We start from the raw sequence: 24,682 nt of genomic DNA, 5'->3' as shown, positions 1-24,682 counted from the left end.
CTTCCTCCCGAGGGCGCAGCCGGTCCAGGGCCCGCCCAGCCCGCCGCCCAATGCGAACTCCCAACTGCACGAACGGCGTCGCCTTCCCCAATCGGCTGCGGGCGCGGCGCCGACCGTTCAGAGCCTAAGTCGTCGGGGGTGGGCGTGAGTGGCGGGGGCTGCGCTGCGATAGGCTGCGGAGGGATGATTGGCGTCTTGGCGCCCAATGGGCGCTGGCGGGCGGCCTCGGGTACCTGCGCTGGGCGGGCGGGAACGGTGCGCGGCGAGCTGAGGGTGGCGGCGGTCGACATGTTCCAGGGCCCGGATAGCGAGGGCGGCCGCGCCGGCTCCAGGTGCGGCGCGGGGCACACGGGAGGCGGGCGGGTAGCGCGACCACGTGGCGGGAGCGGGAGAGCCCAGGGCGTCTACGAGCCGTGTGGGGTTGGGGGGCAGGGCGACTTCACAGAAGCCGCCGGGGCCGCCGCCCGCCTCTCTGCGCCGCCGCCAGACTGAGGCCCGAAGCCCGAGGGGCCGCTCGCTGAGGCCCGGACTGTGGAGAGCTGCCCGCGACCGAGGCCGAGGGCGGGGACGGGCGCCTGGGCTCTGGGAACAAAGCTGTGTGGAGGGCGGGCTTCGCTCCCTCGCGCCTGGGCGCCCCCGTTCCGTGTGGTGCGTTCCGTGGGGGGTTCCGCGGGGGCGGGGTGTGCCCGTGGATGCGGCCCATTTTGTCAGTGGGGTGCGTGTCCATGTTCTCGGGGGGCTGTCCCTAAGGGGTGTGCGGCGGTGTGTTCGTGGGGTGTGTCTGGCCGTGCCCCCCCGTCGTGTGCGTGTGGCCGTGTGCCCGTGTCCCCGGTGTGTGTGTGGCCTGTGCCCTGCCCATGGCCGCGCTTCCACTAGTTCGTGTGAGTCCACTTCGTTTGGAAAGTGCCAGGGCGTCTGGGGAAGAGTCAGTTCCATCTCCTTTAATCTTCAACAGCCTGGGAAGGTGGATGGCGCTCCTGGGCTTCCCTGTAGGAAGAAGTGGATTGGGACGAAGATCTCCTGACTCAGCTTTAATAGCCAGGAACACCGAGCACACTTTTCTTATGTTTTTGAACTTTTAAAGCACTCTTTGGGTATTGGGACTCAAACAAATTAGAGTGACAGAGCTTACAAGGTCTTTCGTGCCACTTGAGCAGTAAACTTGCGTTGTGAACTTTGGGTCTTCAAATGCCGGAGGTTTTCTGTATGATGAGCCCCTCTGTGGCACAGCCTCGCCAGAGAAGTAGAAGAGAATGTGTGTGCCATGACTGTTAAGACAAATACTATATTGCTTCTTGGCCTTTTGGCTATGATCAAGTGAAGACAAATACTGTATTCAATAAATACTAAATAAAAGAATTGCTCCAAGTTGCTAAAAATAAAAACCAAAACCCATTAGATTGGCCGGGCGCGGTGGCTTACACCTGTAATCACGGCACTTTGGGAGGCTGAGGAGGGCAAGTCACCTGAGGTTGAGAGTTCGAGACCAGCCTGGCCAACATGGTGAAACCCCCGTCTCTACTAAAAATGCAAAAATTAGTCGGGCGTGGTGGTCTGTGCCTGTAGTCCCAGCTACTTGGAGAGCCTGAGACAGGAGAATCACTTGAACCCAGAGGCAGAGGTGGCAGTGAGCCGAGATCATGCCACTGCACTCCAGCCTGGACGACAGAGCAAGACTCCGTCTCAAAAAAAAAAAAAAAACAAAAAAAACAAAAAACTTTTAGATTTGAGGGAGTTAGGTCAGTATTCAGTAATACTCGGAACCAAGTAATTACCCCTGGCCAGGTGCGGTGACTCAACGCCTTTAATCCCGGCACTTGGGGAGGCCGAGGCAGGTGGACCATGAGGTCAGGAGATTGAGACCATCCTGGCCAACGCGGTGAAACCCTGTCTCTACTAAAAATACGAAAAAATTAGCCGGGTGTGGTGGCGGGCGCCTGTAGTCCCAGTTGCTTGAGAGGCTGAGGCAGGAGAATGGTGTGAACCCGGGAGGCGGAGCTTGCAGTGAGCCGAGATCACGCCACTGCACTCCAGCCTGGACAGAGCAGCGAGACTCCGTCTCAAAGAAACAGCCCTTAATCCATGGAACAGTGATTATTATGCCTAGGTCTGCACCGATGTGGGACCAGTTGTTTAAACTAGTGCTGAGAGCGAATCCGGTTTCTGGTTACTGGTAGCCAGAGTTTTGCACCACCCACACAGTGGGGTGAGGGACTGCATCCCCAGCCCTGTCCCAGTTGTGTGCATTTAGTACGTTTCCTTTTTGTTTGTGCCACCTGGCGCTGGCTGCCCAGTAAATGATGGTGTTTATTATCATCCTGAGTGACACCGATGTTTTTATGTTGACTTTCACGCTCCAGAAGTTAGCTGCAGAGGTGCCGCGCTAAAGTCGTATTCACACTGCTCTGGGGGATTGGTTTCTGGACAAGGTGTTGTGAAAGGGAGAAAACTCTGCCTTTTAGGATGGTGAGGAAGGAAAGCCGGTCTGAAATGGATGATGAGATATCACTGGAAGCTTCTGCTTGGGGTCCACCAGATGCTGCACATTTGCCACTCATCTGAATGCGGTTGAGTCACAGGGTGGGCGCCTTGTAAGCGTCACACTTTGTTTTGCTGTGAAGAGAGTCAAGTGGTGGCTGTAAGATTACCCAGCCAGGTTTTCCTGTCTTGAGACCTTACATCTCTTGTTTTCTTGCTGAAGGATTGTCTTGTGTTAAAGGGATTTTGTAAAAGCATTATGCTTTAGCCATGATTAACCTGAGATCTTCCTTTAAGCTGTAACATTTATATTTGTAAGGAATTTAATCCAAGTTTATTTCTCACTGCTTCTCTCTAAGCCTGAGCAGTCCCCTAATCCTTTCTGAAACTCGGGGACAAACTGTTAGGGTCAGGAGCATGGAGACCCCCGAGGAGGGCCACACAGGTTTTCCTTACCTCTCCAGTGCTGCAGTCCACTCCAGCTGTGTGAGGTTTTTCTTCTCCTGTGCTCTTGAGTTTCTCTTGTGTTTTGAATATCTTCACTGAAATAGTTTGAAGGGGTACCACAAAAGGCAAAAAATAATTGGGAAGCACCCCCCACCCACATTGTGAATTTGTCCCCAAATGTGTGAGCTGTAGCGTTCCCCTCCCCCTACTAGTGTCATAGTGGTAAGTGCCTGTAGCCTAGAGAAAGCCACACTGCGCCATTGTTGTCAGGCTGTTCTTATTGAAAGGTCTATTGAACGCTCAGTTCCATTCATCCGAGACCCCTTTGAGGCAGCCCAGCCCTGCGGTCTGTGTGAAACCTGCAGTGGGACCTGTTGCTTTTGTGACCGAGATAGCTGCTGCCCCTTGCCTGGGGCTGGGCCTGTAAGCGCCATAATTTCTGCTAAAACATTCTTTGGTACCACTTTTTTTTCTTTGCTTGTTTTCAAATAAAATTCAGAAAAGCACATAGAACAATATTAAATATTGTGTTTCCATCACCCCAAAGTAACACTGGTCATTGCAAGTAACCACCACTCACCTCCTGCGCCCATTGGTCCCCATTCCACATGGAGGCCACAGACTCAATTTGGGTTTCACCTCTTCCAAATTTTGGAGTCCCGATGGCACTAGGCATCTGTCATATCACTCACACAGACACTGAAACCACCTGTGCAGAGCTCTAGCTTTCCTGTTTAAACTCGAAGCTCCTCTGGGGTAAGGACCTGCTTTCCTCTATCTACAGCGTCTGGGGAAGGATTGCCAATGATAGGTGCTCAAGAGATGTGCAAGTTGAACTGAAGCAAGGGTGAAAGGCAGAGGAGACAGGAGACTGTGAATGTAGGGAGTATGGGGTCGGGAAACAGTCCTAGAGAGCTTGCAGTCAAGGCCAGTCTACCTGGAATCGGATCTGACAGTTTGTAGCACCTTGAGGGCTTGAGAGAAAAGCCATGTTTGAAATAAGTCAGTAAAAGGAATTATAGCTCATGCTCAGCTTACGTGAGACTTGATGATGAATTCAGTTCAGTTCTAAAGATTGCAGACCTTCATCCCTTATTTCCAAAGAGAGAACTGTAGAGACCCACGCATGTTTAGACGTGCTACACTAGCCAAGAAAAATCATGCAGAATTGGCTGGGCGCAGTGGCTCACGCCTGTAATCCCAGCACTTTGGGAGGCCGAGCCGGGCGGATCACTGGAGGTTAGGAGTTTGAGACCAGCCTGGCCAACGTGGTGAAACCCCGTTTGTACTAAAAATACAAAAAAATAAACAGGCACGGTGACGTGCACCTGTAATCCCAAGCTACTCGGAAGGCTGAGGCGGGAGAATTGCTTGAACCTGGGAGGTGGAGGTTGCAGTGAGCTGAGATCGCGTCACTGTATTCCAGCCTGGGCAACAGAGTGAGTCTCCATCTCAAAAAAATAAAATAGGCCGGACAGGTGGCTCATGCCTGTAATCCCAGCACTTTGGGAGGCTGAGGTGGGCAGATCACCTGAGGTCAGAAGTTCAAAACCAGCCTGGCCAACATGGTGAAACCCTGTCTCTACTAAAAATAGAAAAATTATCCAGGCATGATGGCGGGCATCTGTAATCCCAGCTACTCAGGAGCCTGAGGCAGGAGAATCGCCTGAACCCGGGAGGTGGAGGTTGCAGTGAGCCGAGATTGTGCCATTGCACTCTGGCCTGGGCAACAAGAGCAAGACTTCGTCTCAAAAAAAAAAAAAAAAAATGCAGAATTACCGGGGCTGCGTGATTCAAAAATGGATATGGAAGTCCGATGGCCTTATGGCCACTATCAGAGCACCTCACCTAAAATCTTGTTAAGCCAACGCCCCCCACCCACCACCCTTTATTTTTTTTCCTTTTAGTGAAACAAGGTCTCACTCTTTCGTCCAGGCTGGTGTACAGTGATGCAATCATGGTTCACTGCAGCTTTGACCTCCTGGGCTCAAGCCAGCCTTAGCCTCCCGAGTAGCTGGGACTATAGGCGCATACCACCACACCTGGCTAAATTTTTTTTTTTTTTTTTTTTTTTTTTTTTGGGACGGAGTCTCGCTCTGTCGCCCAGGCTCGAGTGCAGTGGTACCATCTCGGCTCACTGCAAGCTCCGCCTCCTGGGTTCACGCCATTCTCTTGCCTCAGCCTCCTGAGTAGCTGGGACTACAGGCACCCGCCACCATGCCTGGCTAATTTTTTGTATTTTTAGTAGAGACGGGTTTTCACTGTGTTAGCCAGGATGGTCTCAATCTCCTGACCTCGTGATCTGCCCACCTCGGCCTCCCAAGGTGCTGGGATTACAGGCGTGAGCCACCTCGCCCGGCCTAATTTTTGTATTTTTTTGTAGAGACAGGGTGTCCCCATATTGCCCAGGCTGCTGTCAAACTCCTGGGCTCAAGCAATCCTCCCACCTCGGCCTCCCAAGGTGCAGGGATTATAGGTGCCAGGTACTGCTCCCAGACAGCCCTTTCTAATTTAAGCTTGGTTATTGGTTATTTTTAAAAAATAATTTTTCTCAAGTGCACCTGTCTTTTTTGCTTCCTCCTCAAATCCTCCAGGCAATGGCAACTGCTGACAGGAAGTTTGGCATCCACCTCCCCCAGCCTCCTGAGTGGACAGGGGCCCTGGGCACCACTTCAGAGGTCAGCCAGCACACACTTGGCTTCTGGGGTAGAGTAGCCAGCCCATGGGTCTCTGCAGGCGGAGATTGGGAAGCACTCTCTGCCTTCCTGCTTATAGCAGGAGATCTGAGAACTCCATTCACATCCAATCACGAGGAGCCCTCAGTGCTCTTTCTAGATCTTTTGAGGAGAAAGTGTTATTTTTGTTAACCAAACCTTGAGTGGTCAGTGTTTGCAAAGCTTTCCAGTGAGATCTAACCTCATATCATAGTTTTTGTGTGATGTTGAGCCCTGTAATTTCAAGTACAGTCATCCTTGGTATCCTGCGGGAGTTGGTTCCAGGATCCCCAGGATACCAAAATCCAAGGATGCGTAAGTCCTTGATATAAAGTGGTGTAGTGTTTGCATATAACCTATGCACATCCTCCCATATGCTTTTAAATCATCTCTAGGTTACAGGGTTACATATAATACATAATACTGTGTATATAGTTGTTATACCGTATTACCTAGGGAATAATGACAGAAAAAAAGTCTGTAGATGTTCAGTACAGATGCAACCATCCTTTTATTTCTGACATTTTGATCTGAGGTTGGTTGAATCCATGGAAGCAGAGCCCGTGGATACAGAGGGCTGACTTCGTTTCTAAACGTCTGGGATCACAGACAGTCCCATTGCTTAGGACTAGTGAGAGAGCATGAGCCACTCAGTGGTTTAAATCTCAATTTCAGTAAGCCTCTCTCTCAAAGGCATTTAAAAAGTTTTTCCAGTTGTTCTGAATTCAGCGTTTCACTGGTTTGCTAATGTAGATGGTGCTCTAGAAATAGAGCTTTGTAACAATTCCTTATTAGTTGTTAAGTTTAAGTTTTTACAATAAAAAGTGATTCAAGAGCCAGGTGCGGTGGCCCACACCTGTAATCCCAGCACTTTGGGAGGCCAAGGCAGGTGGATCACCCAAGGTCAGGAGTTCGAGACCAGCCTGACCAACATGGCGAAACCCCGTCTCTACTAAAAATACAAAATTAGCCAGGTGTGGTGGCAGATGCCTGTAATCCTAGCTACTTGGGAGGCTGACGCAGGAGAATCGCTTGAACCCAGGAGATGGAGGTTATGGTGAACCGAGATTGTGCCATTGCATTCCTCCAGCCTGGGCAACAAGAGCGAAACTCCATCTCAAAAAAACAAAAGTTAGCCAGGTGTGGTGGCAGGCACCTGTAATCTGAGCTACTCAGGAGACTAAGGCAGGAGAATCACTCGAACCCAGGAGGCAGAGGTTGCAGTGAGCTGAGATTGCGCCACTGCACTCCAGCCTGGGCGACGGAGCGAGACTCCGTCTCAAAAAAAAAAAAAAAAAAATTAAAGAATACTTTTAAGGGAAACTAAAGAGCAGTAGAAGTCTGGCGTCTGTAAACTAGTCATACCAGTATTAACTAATGGTGGTATGTGATTTCTCAGTAGATGTTAAGAAAATACTTTTGCTGGGTGTGGTGGCTCATGCCTGTAATCACAGCACTTTGGGACGCCAAGGTGGGTGGATCACTTGAGCTTAGGAGTTCAAGACCAACTTTGGCAACATGGCAAAACCCCGTCTCTACCAAAAATACAAAAAATTAGCCAGCTGTGGTGGTGGGTGCCTGTAATCCCATCTATTCAGGAGGCTGAGGTGGGAGGATCACTTGAGCCCAGGAGGCAGAGGTTGCAGTGAGCCAAAATCACGTCACTGCGCTCCAGCCTGGGTGACAGAATGAGACCTTGTCTCAAAAAGAAAAAAACAAAATACTTTTACCCTGTCTAGTTGTGCCAAAATCCTTGCACAGTGACAAGCTTTCAGGTCTGCCATCTGTAATTAGCATGTACTCTGTGCTTGTAGGGCCATGAAGCCCCCAGGAGGAGAATCGAGCAATCTTTTTGGAAGTCCAGAAGAAGCTACTCCTTCCAGCAGGCCTAATAGGATGGCATCTAATATTTTTGGACCAACAGAAGAACCTCAGAACATACCCAAGAGGACAAATCCCCCAGGTATGGGCCTTTGGAAATCCTTAATCCTTTGGCCTCCACGATTCTCTTTTGAAAATATTTTCTGTTTCTTTATACTGATCCTTTCCCATATTGTCTGGTTCAGGTAATCATTTGTCATCAGACTTGTTTCAAAAGGAAAACGTTCTGATTTGTACTTTCTCTCTTGAAGGTGGCTTGAGTAGTCATGAATTCTCCATCTATTCTGGAGACTTTGGTTGAATACAGGCACTGAGGACACAAAAGTGGACGGGGGCTTCTGGTTCCTGCCAGGGAGCCGCTCCCAATTGTTCCACGGACACCCTTGAGATTCCTGAAATTGCGTGCAAATTATTGTGCATTTAAACATTTTTCCTAGGAAGGGAGAGTGTTTTTATTCAGATCGTCAGTGGGATTGAAACTCTTAACAAGGAAGAATTGATCTAGCACACGTCTACATAGTTCTTCAGTATTTACCTGACCTCCTAGTGGTTATGGTGGGAGGGACTCTTTGAAAAGGTTTCTTGGCCAGGCGCGGTGGCTCATGCCTATAATCCCAGCACTTTGGGAGGCCAAGGTGGGCGGATCATGAGGTCAGGAGATCAAGACCATCCTGGCTAACACAGTGAAACCCCGTCTCTACTAAAAAAAAAGAAAAAAATTATCCGGGCATGGTGGCGGGCACCTGTAGTCTTGGCTACTCAGGAGGCTGAGGCAAGAGAATGGCATGAACCCAGGAGGCGGAGCTTGCAGTGAGCTGGGATCACACCACTGCATTCCAGCCTGGGTGACAGAGCCAGACTCCGTCTCAAAAAAAAAAAAGAAAAAGGTTTCTCAGCTGGGCGTGGTGGCTCACGCCTGTAATCCCAGCACTTTGGGAGGCCGAGGCAGATGGATCACGAGGTCAGGAGTTTGAGACCAAATACAAAAATTAGCTGGGTGTGGTGGTGCACGCCTATAATCCCAGCTACTCAGGAGGCTGAGGCAGGAGAATCGCTTGAACCTGGGAGGCGGAGGTGGCAGTGAGCCAAAATCACGCCACTGCACTCCAGCCTGGGTGACAGCTAGACTCCGTCTCAAAAAGAAAAAAAAAAAATAGAAAAAGGTTTCTTTTGGCTGATAGACTGTCCAGTTGAATAACGACCCAGTGGAGGTTACCTGAGTCGCTTTCCCCTGTCTGTACAGGAGGGGAAAGCATGGTCTCTTCCATCCTTAGACGGTTTGAGAGGCCATGCTTAGGTGCCATTGTGTCAGGCAGGTCATGAATCAGAGCCAGATCCACTCCCGACCTCACTCCGTTTTGGGGTACCAGTATTTCTTGACCAAATGTAGAGGAAAAAAAGCAGTAGATCCAGAAACTAGTTTTTTATTTTGTTTTTTGTCTGTTTTGAGACCGGGTCTCACTCTGTCGCCCAGGCTGGAGTGCAGTGTCACCATCATGACTCACTGCAGCCTTGACTTCCCAGGCTCAGGTGATCCTTTTTCCTCAGCCTCCTGAGTGGCGGGGACTACCGGCGTATGCCACCATGCTTAGGTAATTTTTTGTGTGTTTTTTGTGGAGACAGGGTTTAACCGTGTTGCCTAGGCTGGTCTTGAACTCCTGGGCTCAAGCCATCTGCCCACCTCGGCCTCTCAGATTGCTGAGATTACAGACATGCAACCCTTGTGCCTGGCCGAAGCTAGGTTTGCTGCTTGCCTTTTTTTTTTTTTTTTTTTTTTGGTCTGTTTGGTTGCTTTTTTGGATGTAGTTAGAGAAATGAGTGTTTCTTATTAAGTGACTGACATTCTCATTGTTTCCGGTTTATGAATTTAGGCCCAGGGACTCCTGCATGTCCTTTTTAGCAAGGATAGCAGAATAATACATCGCATGCAAGATAGAATCCTATGTGAGGCGTTTCCAGGTGTGTGAGTCTGCTTATTTGGCCCCTACTCAGCAGTCATGTCTGGAGCTGTCCCTAGAGCACTCCATGGAAGGCAGGCGGTACCACTTTGCCCGTTCCACATGGTCTCATGCCCAGTGGGGAGCCCGGCCCCTTGCGGCTGGTGAGCCAGCCTCTACTCCCGGCCATCATGGCTCCCCATGCCAGGTTCCTGCTTCTCATGGTCCTTCTCATGAGTTTTTCTATCCCTCCAGTGCTCTTGGAAGACAGTTTATGATGTGTTATCAAGGGAAGCCTGAAAGGGAAACTGCTAGCTGTGTTCACCACCCGACAAGATCTGGAGTCCTGCCCTCTTTCTACACTTAGTCACACAGACCTAGCCCCACAGCCTTCTAGTTGCAGGGCCTGATTGAGAAAAGTATGCAGAGGCCGAGAGTGTGTGTGACCGACCACATCATAGCCATCGAACGTTTATCAATTCCCATTCAGTGTTTGAGTGAATCTTCAGTCGTCTCTGTGTTCTTTGTTAGCCGCCTGGTTTAGGTGTTCCGTGAATTGTTTTTCCTCTTCTAGCAATGATGACCGATGTCTATGAATTGTTAATATTTACCTGGGACTGTGCTAAGTGCTTTGTATGTGTATTTTTCATTTGGTCTTTGCTATGACTAGGAGTAGGTGGTTTCGCTCCTTTCACAGAGGAGGAAACAGGCTCGGAAAAGGTCACTGGCATGCATAAATCACAAGCTAGTCAGTAGCAGAGCTAGTCGGTAGCGGAGCTAGCCGGTCCGGTAGCAGAGCTAGCCGGTCCGGTAGCAGAGCTAGTCGGTAGCAGAGCTAGCCTTTGAATTGAGGTTTTTCTGACTCCAGATTCCATGCCTTAAACTGACTTCCTGAATGTATCCACTGGGATAAATTTCTGAAAATGGAATTGGTAGATCAGATGATATATGAGTTTAAAATACGGATAGATATTTCCAACCGGTTTTTCAAGGCATTGCTCGATGTTTACTATTCTTGTGTATGTGCTTATTTGCACCAACAGTATTTATCTTTTAGTTTTGCTTTTAAAAACAAATCTTGTAGGCCAGGTGCGGTGGCTCACGCCTGTAATCCCAGCATTTTGGGAGGCCGAGGTGGGAGGATTGCCTGAGCCCAGGAGTTTGAAACTGGCTTGGGCAACATAGCGAGGCACAATCTCCCAAATAAATAAATGATATTTTTAAAAACAAGATAACACAGAGCCCTTGGAAATCAAAAATCTAGCAGGAGGAAAAAACATCTCTCGAGTTTATCTTCAATTATTAGTGAATTTAAGCATGTTTTCTTGCTTCAAAGCTGAATTTATTTTTCAAGTAAAATGGTAATAGGCATATGTGGTATGACTACCTAGTTATGAAGGTCAAAAGCAGAGGTACATTGTTTAGTACCTATTGCATGTATACGTGGTAAAAATGTTTGTGATTTCCAAAAAATTCAGGGGCGTGGTAACCTTGAGTGAGAGGGAAGGAACACAGGAGTTTCTGGGAACGGGCACTGTTCTCGATGACCTTGGCAGTGGTTACCTGGTGTCTGCCTTGTAGTTGTTTGTGATAGTTAATGTCTTACAGACTTTTCTGTGTTATGTTTCACAGTTTAACTGTTTTTTAAAAATGAGTGATGTCTTTGGCCAAAAACTTCAAATTGAGTTACTTTTATCTTCTATTTTAAAAAGCTGGAGTCACATTAAAAAAAAAAAAAGGGCCGGGCGCGGTGGCTCACGCTTGTAATCCCCGCGCTTTGGGAGGCCGAGGCGGGCGAATCACGAGGTCTGGAGATCGAGACCACAGTGAAACCCCGTCTCTACTAAAAATACAAAAAATTAGCCGGGCATGGTGGCGGGCGCCTGTAGTGCCAGCTACTCGGAGAGGCTGAGGCAGAAGAATGGCGTGAACCCGGGAGGCGGAGCTTACAGTGAGCCAAGATTGTGCCACTGCACTCCAGCCTGGGCGACAGAGCGAGACTCCGTCTCAAAAAAAGTCAGCCGTTATAGCAGAGCCAGGAACAATGCAGTGGGGGCTGGGAGTTGCACACACAGTTTTCTCCGCCCCGTGGTCCTGACGTGCTTGTTGACACAGCCCCGCAGCGTTGCCGAGGGCTTACTTAGCAGGCCAGGACTGTTCTAACCACGTCACCTGAGTTAACTTGTTTAGCCTCACCAGAGACCCTAGGTAGGTATTATTATTTATGACCTTTTTTTTGTTTTGTTGGTTTTTTGAGACAGGATCTCAGTCTGTCACCCAGGCTGCAGTGCAATGACACCATCACAGCTCACCACCTCCAGCTTCTGAGCTCAGGCAGTCCTCTCACCTCAACCTTCTGAGGAGCGGGACCACAGGCTAATTTTAAAATATTTTTGTAGAGACAAGGTCTCACTTGTTTCCCAGGCTATTGTTGAACTCCTGGACTCAAGCAGTCCTCCCACCTTGGCCTCCCACCATGCTAAGATTACAGGTGTGAGCCAATGCGCTTGGACTGTTTGTTACCTTTTTAAAGTTAAGAAGATGGAGATGAAAGAAGGTTGACATAACTTGTCCAAGGTCTCACAGTTAGTGAGCAGCCGAGCAGAGACTCCCTGACCCAGGCGGTCTGACCACAGGACACTCTCCCCACCGTGCTGTGCTGCTTTCCCTGGCCAGGGGTTTCAAGCTTGGGGCCTGTGGGACCCTGGGAGGTCCATGGCTGAGGTTCAGAAGGTTTATAATCACCCTGAAGTCACGTGAAAAATGTACACATTTTTCTGCAGGGCGAGTCCCGCATATCCCCAGGTGTTCTGTTGCCACCCGCAAAAGGCAGACACGCCCGCCCGAGCCCCCACTGGCTGTACTCTGTTACAGTCCTTGTCGCTGCACTCTGTGCCCCTAGAACTGGTGTCCCAGAAAGCCACCCTGCTTTAGGCCCCGCCGCAGCAGTGGGGCCCTCAAGCGGGTCTGAAGACGAGCAGGTGCACAGACACCCAGCCGAGCCTCATCTCCATGCAGGCACACATGGGCTCTTCATCCGCTTGCTTCTGTGGAGCAGTGTGGATTGTTAACACTAGGAAGTAACTGTTGAAAATGTAGTTTCTTCCTGTAACCAAATTGCTGTACACTAACCTTGTGTGAAAAAAGTATGTAGTCCTGCTAAGAGCTCTGTCTCTGCCTATACAAATGAAACCCTACTTCAGAACACTGACTCCATTCCTTTGGAGTTGGTGTTTCCAGGTGGGCTATCCTCAAGCATTGCAATGAATAAACTCTCTTTAAGTTAAATAAATCCATTTACAAAATGTAGTTTTTTGAGAACAGAAAATGCAAAAGATCAAAACTCTGTAAGCAAAAAAAGGAGACTGTGTTAAGCAGTGTTGAGCCCCTGCATTCCCCTAATCCTGTTTCTTCACACATGTAGGTATCCCCTACAGGTGACTGCTCTTCTTCAGATAAAAGCAAATAAGAACACCTCCTCTTTTACGTGAAAACATTGCATGCTGTATGGATTGTTTGCAGCCTTGTTTTTTCACTGGACGATACGTATAGATACCTTTTTATCATTGCATAGAAAATAGAGTTGACATGTTTATTTCCATCCCAGGCACTGTTGGAAGCATTTGACATATGAGCTACAGTAACTCACTGAGCGTTCTTCCAGTCCTGTGAGGGAGTCCTTTTATTATCCCCATTCTACAGATGAGGACTGTGGGACACAGAAAGGCCAAGTAACTTCCATAGGATCACACAGCAAGTTAGCAGAATGCATCTTCTTTCCTCTTAGATTATAAGTTCTTGGTGCACCAGGGCCGTGATTTTAATGACACCAACCTCCATTTAGCATAGCACTTTGTTGAAAGTGGGTGCTTGGTGTTTGCTGAATGAAGAGATGATCAGTTGGTCCCACAGGGTAGCCATCTTTCTGTGGAACGTTGGGCACAGGCATTTATGCTGAACATCTAGCCCTTAGTCACCTGCTACTAGGAAGTTACATCTTAGATGCACATTTTCATTATGGCTTATCAAGTCACTTATAGTTGGCAACAAAGATGTTACATGTCTCTTAATTTGCTGACATATCTAGTCACTGGAAGTACCGGCCAGAATGAGGTCAGAAGAATGACTGATAAATACTTTCAGGATGGCAGATTTCCCTTGAATAGGGCATGTTATTAAATTCAGAACTCTTATCTGTGTGACTTAAACATTTAGCTGTTTATTTTTAATCTACTAAAGAACTTTTCATGGGTTCTGTGAGCAGACACTTTAACAGGAAAGCATGAAATGTTCAGGGTTAAAGAAATTCTAGAGGGAAAATCTGCAGTTTGATGCCATCTCACCTCTAGAGGCCAGCCTAGATCAGCTCAGTTCTAGACATGAGGGCTGCAGGCAGGCCCCTGATCCAGCCATGGATCTTCAGGGGTTTCAGTCTGAGCATCCTGCCCTGTTGGCCTGGAGCTCAGGGCTGGCACTCGGGGTTCCTATGAGAGGAGGTCTCCAAAGCACTGCAGGGGTGGGGCGGGATCCGGGATCTGGTTGACGTCTGGTTGCTCAGTGTTCTGTGATTGTTTCTGCAGGGGGTAAAGGAAGTGGTATCTTTGACGAATCAACCCCTGTGCAGACTCGACAGCACCTGAACCCACCTGGAGGGAAGACCAGTGACATTTTTGGGTCTCCGGTCACTGCCACTTCACGCTTGGCACACCCAAACAAACCCAAGGTATGGACTGCATTCAGACATGACAGAGAAGCAGCAGGTATGCCAGGTGCTCTTTCCAAAAGGGCTCCAAGGCAGATGTGACATGTTTTTAGGGAGAATCATGGTGGGTGCCATGGATTATCCTGGATGCGAGCATTAGTCATCGAGTTTGGAAGTTCCCCTGAGTCACCCAGGAAACAGTCCAGCCTTGTGCTGACTGAAGCCGTGGGGGAAGCTCTTCCTGTGCTGGTGGCGGACGCCCACTGCAGACAGGCTGTGGCGGCTCCTCACTGCAGCGCTGCGGAGCGCGGAGAAGAGGTGGGGAACGGAACATGCAGCAGAGGAGCTGGGCCCTTGTCCGTCTTCCACTCTTCCTGTTTCGTCTTGGAAAGGAAAGGTGACAGTTCTTTTTTGCTGGGCTTTTCCCCGCACAGTCGAGGTCCTCGACTGGTTACCTGTGCAGATTGTCAGCACTTGACTAAAGCGTAGCTGACGCCTCTGACCCAGTAATGGCATCAGTAGAATAAGACAAGTGGCCTGGAAAGGAGAGGAATGCCTAAGCAATGCGACCTCGGGCATGGCCTTAGCAGGGATTGATTAGATCTGCAGCCTCCCTGGGCTGTGGTGGAGGGCTTGCCTAAGGCCTGTCTCAGCTTCCGTGAGGACCAGAGCCTGCACTACCCTAGCTTGGACATTTGTTTGAGTGGTGGCAGAACATTTCTAGGGTTTACTGCAGCCACCATTCATCAATAAGAAAGACCAGGATTTGTTACTAACATAATTAGCAATATTTTTTAATCTATTTATTCACTTTTCTACCTTTTTTGTGGTTAAAAGATACAGTCTAGTTCCTTAAAGCAGAAAATTCTTAAAATAAAATTCTTAACCATTTCTGGAGTTACTTACGCCTGGAAAACTGCTACACGTCTGTTGGTTTATATGCTGGAAGATGGCCCATTGCAGAATTAAAATGGAAACGTAGACAGAAATGAGAGGACATGAGTGGATGAGGGCATCGACCACAGCCAGCCTCGTTTGGATTGCCCTACATCTCTCTTGTGCTGGCATCTCTGCAGCGACATCTCTTTCCAGTGTATAGAGTCTTATATAGGACCCGTTAGACTCTGCTGAGGTTTGGTTGTTTTGTTTTGTTTTTTTCTTTGAGACAGAGTCTCATTCTGTCGCCCAGGCTGGAGTGCAGTGGCACGATCTCAACTCACTGCAGCCACTATCTCCCAGGTTCAAGCAATTCTGCCTCAGCATCCCGAGTAGCCAGTATTACATGTGTGCACCACCACGTCCAGCTAATATTTGTATTTTTAGAAGAGACAGAGTTTCACCATGTTGGCCAGGCTAGTCTTGAACTCCTGACCTCAAGTGATCCACCCACCTCAGCCTCCCAAAGTGCTGGGATTACAGATGTGAGCCACTGTGCCCCACCATGCTGTCTGAGTTATTTTCAAGAGAGCATCTCTTTGGGAAGTATCTTTGGGGGCTTTACTACAAGGTGAACTTTGGCAAGACCAGAAATGTCCTAAAGTCAGCAATTCTCCACTACGTAAAGCACTCGAATTAGCCAAACACAAGAGCAAGGTGCTTCCTGCTGAGATTCACACGTTCCAGTGAACGTAGATCAGGTAGAGGACTGTAGGCCATCAGTACAACTGGGCATGGAACAAGCGGAAATAGAGTAGAGCTTTCTTTGATTTTTTAATAAAGTTCTTTTGGTCCAGGACCATTGGACATCGCTAGCATCACCACAGAAATGACTAATTCCACGTCAGGGTCAGGGGATGTACAAAATGAGCCTAGAATATCTCGTAATGCCAGAAAATGAGGAAGCCCTTACAGGCTGCTGGGGTGGTATCAGAGGACTTGGGGACCAAGGTGAAGAGCAGCCATGGGGCCAGAGATGGGACCATTTGATTATCAATAAGTGAAATAATTGCAGTGGATTTAAATTCACCAACTCTTTAGAATTCCCGGCTTCATATTGATACTAAAAATAATGTAATTCATGACCTTGGGAGAATGCTGGAGGACCAGCTCGTCACTGCGAAAGCAGGCGGAAGACAGAAGGGGGCATTTAGCCAGCATTTCCTGCTTGAAGTGTGTGTTAGGATAGCAGCTGTTGAAAGAAAGTTCCCTTTTATAAAAGTCTCTGGGATGTAAGTGAAGAAGGAATAAAGGAATTAGAATATCACTGTTTTATAAACTTGTACTGAAATCGTGGGTCTGAGAAATGTTTATCAGTGGCCATTAACATCACAAAATGAGAGAGAACCAACACTTATGGGCCTGGGAACGGAAGTCCACCATGGGCCCCCACTGATGCTGTCTCATCAGAAAAACCAAGCCACATACTAATTAACACCACAGAGCTGCGCTCAGAACAATGGCCTACGTAGGAAACAACATGACAAGAATAGAGAGAGGTCCTGAGGGTTAATGAGAGACAAGAATGTAGCCCTATCAGAGTCCTAATGGTGTTTTATTCTGAAATGGGAAAAAAGTCCTGTAATTCATATGGAATTTCATGGTACCCCAAGTATCCAAAAATAATAATAATTGAAAAAGATGTTGGAGCTCATACTTCCTGCTCTCAAATCTTACTACAAAGCAACAGTAATCCAAACAGCATGGCACCGGCATGAAGACAGACACACTGACCAGTGGAGTCAAGTTGAGAACTGAGAAATAAAGCCTTCCAAATAAACCCCTTTGGTGGATTAATTTTTTTCACAAGGGTGCCAAGATCATCCAGTGGGGAAAGAACAGTCTCTTCAGCAAATGGCATTGGTACAATTGCATATGCACATGCAGAAGGATAAAAGCTTACTCTGCCTTACACCATACACAAGAATGAACTCAAAATGGATCGAAGACCTAAAGTTAAGGGCAAAAACTATAAAATTCTTAGAGGAAAATATAGGGACAAATCTTCGTGATCTTGGTTTTGGCAATGGAGGTTTAGATATGACACCAAAAACAGAGGCAGCAAAATCAAAAATAAATAAATTGGGCCATGCATGGTGTCTCACACTTGTAATCCCAGTACTTTGGAAGGCCGAGGTGGGAGAATCACTTGAGCCCAGGAGTTCCAGACCAGCCTGGACAACATAGGGAGACCTCATCTCTAAAAAAACTTTTTTTTAACTAGCTGGAGGCCGGGTACAGTGGCTCACGCCTATAATCCCAGCATCTTGGGAGGCCAAGGTAGGCGGATCACCTGAGGCCGGGAGTTCGAGACCAGGCTGACCAACATGGAGAAACCCCATCTCTACTAAAACAAAATTAGCTGGGCATGATGGCACATGCCTGTAATTCCAGCTACTCGGGAGGCTGAGGCAGGAGAATCACTTGAACCCAGGAGGTGGAGGTTGCAGTGAGCTGAGATCGTGCTATTGCACTGCAGCCTGGGCAACAAGAGCGAAACTCTGTCTCAAAAAAAAAAAAAAAAAAAAAAAAATCAGTTGGGTATGGTTGCGTCCACCTGTGGTCCTAGCTACCTGGGAGGCTGAGGTGGGAGGATTGCTTGAGTCCAGGTGTTCAAGGCTGCAGAGAGCAGTGATTTTGCCATTTGCACTCCAGCCTGGGTGACAGAATGAGGTCCTGTCTCAAAAAAATTATAAAAAGCCTAGGCATAGTGGCTCATGCCTATAACCCCAGCACTTTGGGAGGTTGAAGCAGGCAGATTGCTTGAGCCTAGGATTTTGAGACCAGCCTGGGCAACATGACAAAACCCCTTCTCCACAAAAATACAAAAAATTACCTGGGCATGGTGGTGCACACCTGTGGTCCCAGCTATTTGGGAGGCTGAGGTGAGAGCATCACTTGAGCCCAGGAGGCAGAGGTTGCAGTGAGCTAAGATCATACCACTGCACTCCAGCACGGGCAACGAGCAAGACTGTCTGAAAAAATAAGTAATTAAATAGGTCTTCATTAAAGTTATAAACTTCCGTGCATCAAAGGACAATATCAAGAGTGAAAACAGGCCGGGCACGGTGGCTCAAGCCTGTAATCCCAGCACTTTGGGAGGCCGAGGTGGGCGGATCACCTGAGGTCAAGAGTTTGAGACCAGCCTAGCCAACATAGTGAAACCCCATGTCTACTGAAAATACGAAAACTAGCCGGGCGTGATGATGGATGCCTGTAATCCCAGATACTCGGAAGACTGAGGCAGAAGAATCAACTGAACCTGGGAGACTGAGGCTGCAGTGAGTTGAGATTGTGCCATTGCACTGCAGCCTCGGTGACAGAATGAGACTCTGTCTCAGAAAAAAAAAAAAAAAAGCCTGGGCACGGTGGCTTACGCCCATAATCCCAGCAATTTGGGAGGCGGAGGGAGGTGGATCACGAGGTCAGATCGAGACCATCCTGGCTAACATGGTGAAACCCTGTCTCTACTAAAAATGCAAAAAAAGTAGCCAGGTGTGGTGGTGGGTGCCTGTACTCCCAGCTACTCTGGAGGCTGAGGCAAGAGAATTGGTTGAACCCAGAAGGCAGAGGGCACAGTGAGCCATGATTGTGCCACTGCACTCCAGCCTGGGCGACAGAGCGAGATTCCACATCAAAAAAAAAAAGTGAAAAGACAACTCGAGAACGGGAGAAAATATTTGCAAATCATTTCTGATAAGGGATTACTATCCAGAATATATAAAGAATGCCTACAGCTCAACAACGAAATAACAAACCCAATTCAAAAATGGCAGTGGACTTGAATATACATTTCTCCAAAGAAGAGATACAGGCAGCCAAAAACCACCTGAAAAGATGCTCAGTGTCATTAATAATTGGGGACGTGCACATCAGAAACCCATGAGATGCCAGTGCATGCCTGCTCGGATGGTGTGATGTAAAAATGGAAAATAAGAGTTGGTGAGGATGTGGAGCAACTGGAGCCCTCGTGCATTGCTAGTGGGAATGGAAAATGGTGCAGTGGCTGTGGATACTGCCAGTCCCTCAGAGTTAAACAGGATTACCACATGACCGAATAATTCCACTCTTAAGTGCGTACTCACAAGATTTGAAAACAAGGAGTCAAACACTAGATCCTTGCACCAGGATTATTCACAGTAGCCCAAGGGCGGGAATGACTCATTTGTCCATCCACAGATGAACGGGTAAACAACATGTGGTCTGTCCATACAATGGAATATTACTCAGCCATAGAAAGGAATGGAGCACTGACACACGCTGCAGCGTGGATGAACCTTGAAAATATGCCAATATTTAAAAATTTGACTTTGAGGCTGGGCAAAGTGGCTCACGCCTATAATCCCAGCACTTTGGGAGGCTGAGGCAGGCAGATCACTTGAGCCCAGGAGTTTGAGACGAGCTGGGCAACGTGGCAAAACCCTGTCTCTATGAAAATAGAAAAATTAGCCAGGTGTGGTGGCTCACGCCTGTAGTCCCCACTACTCAGGAGGCTGAGGTGTGAGGATCACTTCAGCCCAGGAGGCAGAGGCTGCAGTGAGCCAAGATCATGCCACCGCACTCCAGCCTGAGTGACTGAACAAGACTCTGTCTCCAAAAAAAAAAAAAAAAAAGACTGATATTTAAGGAATCGTTAATATTTGCAGTTTTGAGGGTGTTACTGTTATTTTTTAAAGGATGTTTTTAGGAGCTACGTCTTGAAGTATGTATGGATAAATGAAATATCGGGTTTGTTTCAGAATAATCTGTAAAGGGTTGCGGGGGGGTACTGAGGTCAGATGTACCAACATTTTTGTAAACTAAAAGGTTATATGCCCTGATTTTCATTGCCCATTTGAATGAGGGTAAAATTTTCTGAGTGAGTCCTGATTTGGTGGTTTGCCTTGTTGCAGGATCATGTTTTCTTATGTGAAGGAGAAGAACCAAAATCGGATCTTAAAGGTGAGCTTTTGTTTTCTTTCCCTTCTGAGTGGCCTCATTCTTTCTGGAAGAGTTGCTAGTCTGTCCCCTGAGAATGAATGGGAGTTTTTCTCTGCACCTTCCGGGCCACCTGATTAAAACGAGCTCGGGTGTATCCACTGCAAGAGGATTCAGCATTTGAAGAAGGCTAAGGTGAAACCCTGGGACGTTTTTGTCTTGCTCATCAGCCTAGGCCCAGGGTCATGGGGTCGTCTCCTAGCAGCTGATCTGTGTAGTGAAAGGCAGGGATCCCAAACCTTCAATGAACGCATGACCAAGTGTAGAGCTGGCAGAACTAATCAAGAAGAGAGAGGCACAGGGGAGGGATGGAGGATGGGGCGGCGGGTGTCCTCATGGTGGGTCACCCCGGGGGAGTGAGCCACTGCTCAGGTTGAGTGGCAGACTTCGACTCTTCCCACGGCTCTTTAGCCTGACCATGGGCATCGGTTTCTGCCTTTGGGTCTCCATTTCCCTTAACTAATGACCAAGATTTGTGGGATTTCATTCACCTCGGAAAAGCCCAGGGTAACAGCAACAGGGCCTGCCTTTGCCTTGCTAAGCCGTCAGCTAGGATGCATTCGCTCGCCTCCTCATGGTCACTCTCAGGGAGCTTGCTTTTTATACTTGAGATGGAAGAAATGGGAGTGGTGTCTAACAAGCAAAATAAAGAAACAGTTCACTTAGGAAGAAATCAAGGAGCATTTTTAGTAGCAAGCCCCAACTTTATGCCCATTTCAAAACTGCATCTGCCAATTACAGTGAGTTGTTTTGGTACCAGATGAAAAGCCTGTCTGTATTGTCTTCTCTTTCCCAATTACAGCATGAATTTCTTGCACGTTGCTCTGTGACACACTTTTTATTTCCACAGCCTGCCTGTCAGGGTCACGGGTTGCCTCTAATGGGATGTTGTGCTAACTTTGTGTCCCACAGCTGCAAGGAGCATCCTGGCTGGAGCAGAGCCAGGTGAGAAAGGCAGCGCCAGAGAAGCAGGCCCCGCTAAGGAGCAGAAGTCCATGCCCACAGTTGACAGCCATGAGCCCCGGCTGGGGCCGCGGCCTCGCTCTCACAACAAGGTCCTGAACCCACCGGGAGGCAAATCCAGCATCTCCTTCTACTAAGAGAAGCCACTGCTTCATCCGGAGCCAGACCAGAAACTCAAGAGATAGGGTAGCAATGTTTTCATTTCCTTTTGCCCAAATGAGCGGGGTGGGAAGCGGGTTGGTCTTGTGTGAGCCTGGCTGCTCAGCGTCTCCTGGCCGTCATGACAGCTGCTTGGAGACCCGTGCCTTCCAGACGGCTGGGAGATGCCTCTGTGGGGATGAAATGGGGTACCCCTGGCCATCACTCATGTGAAGTCCAGGGTTGAGAGGAACTGGAAGGGGGGTGAGGGTGGGGAGTTGGGGCAGGGCATGGTCCTTAGATCAACAGTCCGCCAGCTGATTGGATGTCTAGGAATGACTGAAAGAAACCAAAACAACCTGTCGCTGCTGCTGTGGGATGGAGGAGGCGTAAGCAGAAACACTAACAGTATATTGACCTCTCAGCAGAACGGCTTCCACTCTGGAGATCACCGCTGCTAAATCCAGCATCCCCACTTCATTTTACCCCCAGTGTATTGTTCTGCAGTCTTTTCTTGAAACATCTTGATTGCTTTTCCTTGGCAGCTTTCAAAAAACCAAATAATAACTGTTATCCGTCTTCTACTTCCTGGAAGATTGTTCTGGTGCCCTGACCCTCTGAAGTGCCCAGTTCCTCCCATCGGAAACCTCGGCCTGATCTCATCTCACGTCGGAATCTGCCTGTCTTTCGCACAGGGCTGGTCCTGGTCCTTTACATGCCAGTTTTGCTTGTGAATTCTTCCTTTTTTCCTCTCATCAGCCTTAAGTCTAGGCCTTTGTTGTTCTCCAATGATGTAGACAGTTCCTTTCACAAGCCACAGTTCTTCCCATAAATGAGGCCTACTCACCTCTGCGGGACTTTAAAAATCTATTCAGATATTTCCGAGTAAGTGGCTTATTTAAATTCTTCCTGTGTCTTACTTATTCCTTAATTGGTTAGTGGAAAGAAGAGATGCTTGGGAACCTTGGGTTCTTAGGTTTGGATTCTTTAATAATATCTAAAAAGCTAAATTTTAAATACCAGCTTTACATAAATGATTGTTGACTCTGGTCTGACACCTTTCCAGAAAAAAGTCAATTGTTCAGGTACACCAAAGAGGAAGAAGAGCTGTGTAGGCCACCCTCTACAAAGCTTTATAGAACTTCTGGATCTAACTCACAAACAAGCTTCCGGAAGAGACTAGAGACCTTAGGCCAGGAGATGAAGGAGTTCAGTAGCAAAGTCACGCCTCTCCAATTCCCTGAGTTTTGCTCACTCAGCTAATGGGATGGCAAAGGTGGTGTTGCTTTCATCTTCAGACAGAAGCCTCTCCCCATCCCCCTCAAGGGCTGCAGGCTCAGTTCTCATGCTGCCCTTGGGTGGGCGTCTGTTAACAGAGGAGAATGTCTGGGTGGTGGCAGCTTTGCTCTGAGTGCCTACAAAGCTAATGCTTGGTGCTAGAAACATCATCATTATTAAACTTTAGAAAAGCAGCAACCGTGTTCAGTCAGGCTCATGCTGCCTCACTGCTTAAGTGCCTGCAGGAGCCAACTGCCAAGCTCCCCTTCCTACACCTGGCACACTGAGGGGTCTGCACAAGGCTTTGTCAACCAAAGACCGCTTCCCCCTTTTGATTGCCTGTAGACTTTGGAGCCAAGAAACACTCTGTGTGACTCTACACATACTTCAGGTGGTTTGTGCTTCAAAGTCATTGATGCAACTTAAAAGGAAACAGTTTAATGGTGGAAAGGAACTACCATTTATAACTTCTGTTTTTTTTTAATTGAGAAAATGATTCACGAATTCCAAATCAGATTGCCAGGAAGAAATAGGACGTGATCGTACTGGGCCCTGTGATTCTCCCAGCCCCTGCTGTCCACTAGGTGAGAGGAAAAGCTCTTTACTTCCACCCCTGGCAGGGACTTCTGGGTGATGGAAGAAACCAGAGACGGGAATGAGGAAAATACGAACTACAGCAGAAGCCCCTGGGCAGCTGTGATGGAGCCCCTGACGTCACTCTTCTCGCATCTGTCCTGCCTTCTTTCCCTCTGCGAGGCTGTGGGGCAGGATTCAGAGTGCTTAGTCTGCTCACTGGGAGAAGAGGAGTTCCTGCACATGCAAGCCCTGCTGTGCGGCTGTCGTTTGCATTTGGGATGTGTTCTGTATGTCTGTACATTGGGGACTGCCTGTATTTGGAAGATTTAAAAACCTAGCATCCTGTTCTCACCCTCTAAGCTGCATTGAGAAGTGACTCGTCTCTGTATTTGTATTAAGCCTTAACACTTTTCTTAAGTGCATTCGGTGCCAGCGTTTTTTCTAGAGCTGTACCAAAACAAAAAGCCTGTACTCACATCACAATGTCATTTTGATAGGAGCGTTTTGTTATTTTTACAAGGCAGAATGGGGTGTAACAGTTGAATTAAACTTAGCAATCACGTGCTCAGAGCTTTTGCCTGTCAGTTGTGTGTGTCCCTTACAGTCCCTTCCCCCACAGCTCTTGCTGAAAGGGTTTGCCTTGTTTTGTTTTGTTTTCGTTGTTTTGTATTTAGCCAGAGGATGCCAAAATTAGTCTTCTCAAAGCTTTGAGTAGAATAAGTGTGGGAATAAGCCAGTTTTTTTTTTCTGTTTCTGTAACTTAAATTAACGGTTTTTTTTTTCCCTTGTATACCACTTGTCCTAACATGTCCTTAAGGTGTTTAACCTGCCTCTGACCTGGCTTGCAATGCATAGGTGAGGAGAAGCAGAGAGCTTGTCATATGCAAGTCCTGTCAAGAAAACAGGTGGGCATGGTGGCTCAGGCCTGTAGTCTTTGGGTCTTTGGGAGGCCAGGGTGGGAGGATCACTTGAGCTCAGGAGTTTGAGACCAGCCTAGACAGCATACTGGGACCCTGTCTATACAAAAAAAACTTTTCTAAATTAGCCAGGTGTGGTGGTGCATGCCTGTAGTCCCAGCTACTCGGGAGGCTGACTGAGGCAGGAGGATCACTTGAGACCAGGAGGTTGTGGCTGTATTGAGTGATGATCATGCCACTGTACTTAAGCCTGGACCACAGAGCAAGACCCTGTGTAAAAAAAAAAAAAAAAAAAAAAAACCAGATTGGATGTCTTTCTTCTGATGTATTAGCTATTTTCATATGTCCTCAAACATACTTAATATCCTTACAGGCATTATGTGGAGTCAGGGTAAACTTCTCAGACTATGAGCCTGAGAGTCCCCCTCTAGGAGGCTCCACACCATTGTGCCTGCTAGATCAGGGCCAGATGAGATTAAAGGCAACGCTTGAGAAAGAAAACCAACATGCATTAACCGAAACACCGTCTTCACTTGTTCATCCACAGGGTATAGAGCGAGTTCTAAGAATTGGGCTAGGCAATGACACGCCAAGTTTCCTATTTCTAGCGGCTGCCAAAGACATCGGCAAGCCTGGAAACCTCTGAGAGTCACAATTCCTCTGTCTCCAGAGGCCTGGCAGTGGCCAAGTCTAGAAGGACGCAGGTGGCGCCACCTGGTACAGGGTGAGGGTGTGAAT

At 48.1% G+C, this 24,682-nt stretch overlaps 1 protein-coding gene across 2 annotated transcripts; it reads left to right on the top strand.

Moving 5' to 3' along the window:
- The first annotated feature begins 94 nt into the window (after nucleotides 1-94).
- JPT2 (Jupiter microtubule associated homolog 2) lies at nucleotides 95-23,597 on the top strand. 2 transcript variants are annotated; one of them, XM_063618445.1, is made up of 6 exons: nucleotides 256-332; nucleotides 5,520-5,603; nucleotides 7,454-7,602; nucleotides 14,038-14,180; nucleotides 19,988-20,036; nucleotides 20,985-23,597. In XM_063618445.1, exons 1-6 carry the CDS (start codon nucleotides 289-291, stop codon nucleotides 21,170-21,172), a joined length of 657 nt encoding a protein of 218 aa, XP_063474515.1. In that variant the 5' UTR covers nucleotides 256-288; the 3' UTR covers nucleotides 21,173-23,597. The 2 variants fall into 2 exon arrangements, with proteins under 2 accessions (XP_055096650.2, XP_063474515.1); XM_055240675.2 differs by lacking the exon at nucleotides 5,520-5,603 and having other exon boundaries at nucleotides 95-332.
- Nucleotides 23,598-24,682: the final 1,085 nt, after the last annotated feature.

This window comes from Symphalangus syndactylus, chromosome 14 (assembly GCF_028878055.3).
Source record: "Symphalangus syndactylus isolate Jambi chromosome 14, NHGRI_mSymSyn1-v2.1_pri, whole genome shotgun sequence".
NCBI lineage: Eukaryota > Metazoa > Chordata > Mammalia > Primates > Hylobatidae > Symphalangus > Symphalangus syndactylus.
This window is presented reverse-complemented; position numbering and strand designations above follow the sequence as displayed.